Source organism: Rhagoletis pomonella, unplaced genomic scaffold, assembly GCF_013731165.1.
Source record: "Rhagoletis pomonella isolate Grant_MI unplaced genomic scaffold, Rhpom_1.0 Rhpom_scaffold_00005, whole genome shotgun sequence".
In the NCBI taxonomy this organism is placed as follows: domain Eukaryota; kingdom Metazoa; phylum Arthropoda; class Insecta; order Diptera; family Tephritidae; genus Rhagoletis; species Rhagoletis pomonella.
Window position 1 is genome coordinate 43,376,550 of NW_023458559.1, and position 5,498 is coordinate 43,382,047.

The window sequence follows — 5,498 nt, forward strand, 5'->3', positions numbered from 1 at the left end:
TGTAAGTTGTTGTCAGTGTTGCCAGGTCTTCGGCATGAGAAAACGGCCCTCTTGGTCTGAAAAAAACGTAATTTTCTACCCAAAAACCTCTTTTTCAAATGTATGCACACAGAATTGTTCTTATTAAACTTTTATTGTATACAAAGGTGCATAAGTATGTTTGTAAGGTATATTAAAATGTCATTTCGACAGAGCACATTTACAATTCATTGTAAACTGGTTTGAGATCGGTAATATAAAAATCATTTTATACATACCTTGTGATCAGCTGATTCAGTCACCAACATTTTGATCGATTGTGGCTGTTTTTCTTTTGTTTAATTAATGTTTATTATTTTTCCATAAAAGCCTAGCTCATTATATAACAAACAAAATATAAATCCACATTTCAAACGTAAATATTTAACACATGTAATTAAAAAAAAAAATACTATTTTAAAGCTTAAATTAACGACAGTTGTCAAACAAATATGCAGTTGCTAATTTGAAAGAATTTGATAGAGTTTACGTAAAAAAGTTATATAAAACTTATTGTAAAATTTGTCTATAATCTTTTAGATGCATATATATGTAAATCTATGCATATGAACATATGTATCTTTGCCTATACTAATTGCATATGTATGTACATATGTGTTTTAAACAATAATCTAAATGCGCAAATTCGATTTTTTTTTTTTACTTATTGATCGCTGTAAGTTCGACATCTTCAACATTATGAGATCCCCTATCGTACCACCATCTCAAAATTATGGTGCGCCTGCGTCGTACAACAACGAATATCAACAAAATGAATACACCCTGCAGGCCATTAACCATTTCCATGACCATAAGATAGGCTTCTGGGCCAGGTGAATAGAATGTAACGATTTCCAAAAGCCAAGACACTATAAGAATAACGCCCAAGAAGCTTATGCATTTGGCACTAGAAAAGAAAAAGTGAAACTATAGTGGAGTGGAAAACGGTTAAGGTTTTTGCACTTACTCTTTTTTTACTTCTTCATACTTCATTTCATCGATTTCTGTAGCTACATTCGTATAAAGCGTTCCATTTTTACTACTATTTTTGGCTGATGTATCTGATTTACGCTTCTTAATCCTTTGAAAACCGAAGAAGGATATCATCATCACGATAAATGATAAGAAAAGAAATGAGGATACTGGCGGTATGAAGTAACGTTGAGACTCGCGAATGGCTGAAAAGTGATAGAAGTGAATGTATGTAAATACATATTTTTTAAATACTTCCAACTTAATAATACTTTAGTATGATTTAAGTATCTACGTGCGTAATTTCATTCCTATTTATTTTTTATATTTTTTTCGATGTTAAATTCGTCGAAATTTCATTCCGAAAAACTTACACGCTGTCAAACCCTGCATAAAGTAGGATGGCATACCGGGTAATCCTTTATGCACAGTCATAGCAACTAATGATCCTGCTATGGTGCAACAGATTAAAAGATTTACGCCAAAAACCAACCACGTTTGTACTTTCGTACGCCTTTTGTTCATTGGGATTCGATACCTAAATTTTGCGAAGTAAACAGAAAATTTGTAAATCCAATTTAGCTCAAACATCTAATTATTAAACTCCTCTAACATACCAAATATTCACCAGTACATTCCAGCAGAGACAAAAGAACCATATAAAGTAGGATAACATAAAAAATTGTATCACGTAACCCGTATTCTTGGAATCAATCTTGAAAATATGCACCAACGAGTGAAGAAAATAGCCCATTGCCAAGCACATTGACAACAGACTCAAACACAGGCCATGCACTGTACGCAGTTCTTTCAGTCTTATATGCAAGTAGCTGACAATCAATAAACATGGTATGGACACGAGCATGAGGGCGGCAATGGCAATCATTTGACCACGCTTCAAATGTTCCTCAATAGCTGTAATGCAGGTGATGGCATAGGTTATGCCGGACACATTGTCCATATCGAGGCAATAGTATTTTTCCACTGTGTAACTGTCGTTTCCATATTTGTCCATGATGAGCAGTGAGCCATCTTGTAAAACCAAAAATGTATCATCTTCGTCATTGTAAATTAAGGACCTTTGAGAAATGGGATTAAAAGATTGAAAGTTATGAAATCGAAAGGAAGAATAGTTAAAACTAATAAAATTTATAGATCGATAAAGGTATAAAATACAACCTATATATCGATAAACACTTCGACACGATAAAAGTAATTATTTCTATAAAAGTATCGAAAAAATATTGATAATTATGACACATGCATATATCAATAGGGAATGAACAGCTCGAAAAGAACAATAGTTAATATAGAAAAGGTTTATGGTAGAGGTTTTTTTAAAAGTCGACTGTCCGCCTATTCGGTTAGTCGAATTGTCGATTAGCAATTTTTTGTATCGATTTATAGTCGAATGGCAATTATTCGATTAACCACTTTTGTTAATCGATTAGTCGTATCTTCAATTAACAAGAGTTCTAGTTTATGATCGGATAAATTATATAAAATTCAGTCGGTAAAAATAAATAAATCGGTAGCAATGTCGATAAATTTATGGATGAACACTTCCACGCAATAGCTGTACATATACTATCTATAACAAGTAAGAAAGTCTAAGTTCGGGCGGAGCCGAACATTAAATACCCGGCGCACATTTTAAATATATGATTTTCACCTTTCCGAAAGCTACCGCTACATGGTAAGCCGGGGTGTATCAATTTTGAGTAAATTAGCGTCCTTAAATTTCAAAATATTGACGTTTCAAGCATTTCTAAAATTTACCGTTATATGAAAAGCCATAATTTTAGTCCGATTTCAGTAATTTTCATCGTTTCGCTTTTATGTAGCAAGCACAATAAAAATACCGAGTTTGGTACAAATTGGTAGAACGGTTACCGAGATACATATATGTGATCATAAGTGGGCGGTGCCACGCCCATTTTCCAAAATTTTATTATAGACGTATTTCCTGGTAAGGAATTGTTGCAAGCATCAATTTTGAATAAATTGGCTTTAATATTTACTGATTTATCGAAGATTTCGTATTTCTCCAAATTACCGTTATATGAGATGTGGGCGTGGTTATTGTCCGATTTTAAAAATTTTCGGCCATTTGGTATCCTGTACCAAGGCTAATAACTGTGCCAAGTTTGGAAAAAATCGGTGCAGCGGTTGCCAAGATATACACATGAAACCATAAGTGGGCGTGGCTACGCCCATTTTTCAAAAATTTATAACATTCTTATTTTTCGTCTGAAAATTATTGTAAATATCAATTTTGAGTTAATAATCTTCCGTAGTTACTAAATATCGCAGTTTTCGTATTTCTGAAAATTACCGTTATATGGGAGGTAGGCGTGGTTATTGTCCGATTTGGCCCATTTTCAATACCGTCCGTCCTACGCCCGAAAGAAGTACACGTACCAAGTTTCGTTAAGATATCTTAATTTTTACTCGAGTTATCGTGTGCACAGACGGACGGACAGACGGACGGACGGACGGACGGACAGACAGTCACCGCTTAATCGATTTCTCTTTTCATCCTGATCATTTATGTATACATTTGTCTATATCTATCTCGATTCGTTTTGCCTGTTACAAACAACCGTTATGTGAACAAAGTTATAATACCCTTGTGCACAAGTGCGCTCGGGTATAAAAATATTGAAAACGTATAAATAACTATCTTAGTTATACTCTTCGGAGGAGGTTTCTAAGAGATTGCCACTTTTTACAGATTTTTTTTAAGGAAAAACCATTGTGTTTTTATTGTTATCGTCAGTCTTTTTTGTCGATATTGCTATCGGTATTATCAACAGTATTTTTTATCGATATCGCTATCGTGTCTCCCAAATCCCTTTCCCTATTTGCGTACTTACCCAGGCAATGGCATTGTACTGTAACCTTACAGATGTTAAATATTTCAATGCTTGTAACAGTGAAATCGGAAAATGCTAAGCAGATTTCATCAGCAACAGCAATGCCAAGACCAGAGCTAAATGTTAGTTGCTAAATCCGACCATATTTCCCATTAAAAACTTGTTGATGTTATGAGATTCGAACCCAGACCTGTTGCCTAATACGCATCGCTCATTAAATTAAAGTACTGTTCACTTAACTTAGCACAGTGGCAAAGTAAAGTATGTAAAAGAAATGGAAAGTTGCTGAGGTTAACTTAACATTTAGAGTTGACTAACCAGGTAAATGTTAACAGCGCAAATTACTCCTCTTCTTTTATGTATAGTATATATTGCGGACACTAACCACGCACACCTACATACATACGTACATATACATATATCATATGAATGTAAAAAGAAACTTTACCTAATATTGCAGGCACAATTTTTGGATTTTTTTTCTTGTCATGCATTTTTTATCATTTAAATCGCCCCCTATTTTAGATAGTCATGAAAGTATTTATGTACACAGTTTACTTACGAATTGCAGGGATTCCCAATTTCATACTGCAACTCCACCACAGCCTCATCATCCTCAATACAATTGTCATATAGAATTGCGCTTATAATACTGGGCTCAAAATGAAAATTTGTCGAATCGCAAAATTCATCGGTTTGATTCTCACGGAAAATACTTAAGCCCTCGCCATGGGGGCAGCATTTCTTCAGTCTCGAATTTTTAGTATGTAGCGGCTGTTCCGCTTTCTTATTGCGTTGGGAGCAGTCCTCGGGCACAGCAATGCTTTTCACATTTTGTAAAGGCACATCTGTGCTAGTGCGATAGTTTGAAGCTTCATCCGCTGCTGCAGACTCAATCGAATTTCTATTAAAAATAAAAAATAAAAATTAGAATAATTTAAAGTATAGTCAGGTTGAGGCCACGCAATGAGCGGCAAAGCGGCAAGCGCCTCAACGGCTGAGCGGCGTCATACAAAAATGCCGCTCAGCCGCTCAGAAATGCCGCTCACAGCATGGCCACTTCAATAGTATCTCATATGTTTTAATTAAGCCGCAGCCGCTCAGCCGCTCGCCGCTTTGCCGCTCATTGCGTGGCCTCGGACTTAGTCGTGTATATCGTCGCCTGGGTAAAATATTGTCGTATGTTGATTTCGGCAGGTTGTGGGAAATCGCGATTGAAGTTTGGAATGCAATTTCTCAAAAACGCGAAGATAGATTTTCTCCAAAGTCTCTGAAAATGTTACTAGTTCACAAAATTCTTAAATTATTTAGTTTTTAATGTTTATTGTTAATTAGTCTTGAGTTTATGAAGAATTTTTCTTAGTCAAATTTTGTCGTAAGCGTCACTTGTCCACAGTTTGGCAGCCACTTTGTATGAAATACTCAATATCTCGGAAACTAAAGGAGATATCCAAAAATGGAGAACGCCATTTTTAAGATATTGATTAGTTTAATATGACTGCATCACCAACTAAATTTTTACTAAATTATCGAAAAAGTTGTTGTAGTCAATATCTCTTAAACTAAAGGAGATATCTAAAAAACTGATAACACCAATCGAAAGACTTTATTTCAAAATATATAACTGCATCT

General features: G+C 34.8%; 1 protein-coding gene across 1 annotated transcript; it reads right to left on the reverse strand.

The window, feature by feature from the left end:
- Positions 1 to 485: 485 nt before the first annotated feature.
- Positions 486 to 4,770, reverse strand: LOC118739005 (probable G-protein coupled receptor Mth-like 14; the record flags this gene model as incomplete). The annotated part of the gene is given in 5 exon segments (XM_036470082.1): positions 486 to 925; positions 986 to 1,196; positions 1,365 to 1,528; positions 1,608 to 2,069; positions 4,429 to 4,770. Coding segments are annotated over 5 exon segments (1,426 nt in total), but the record flags the coding sequence as incomplete, so codon positions are not given.
- Positions 4,771 to 5,498: the final 728 nt, after the last annotated feature.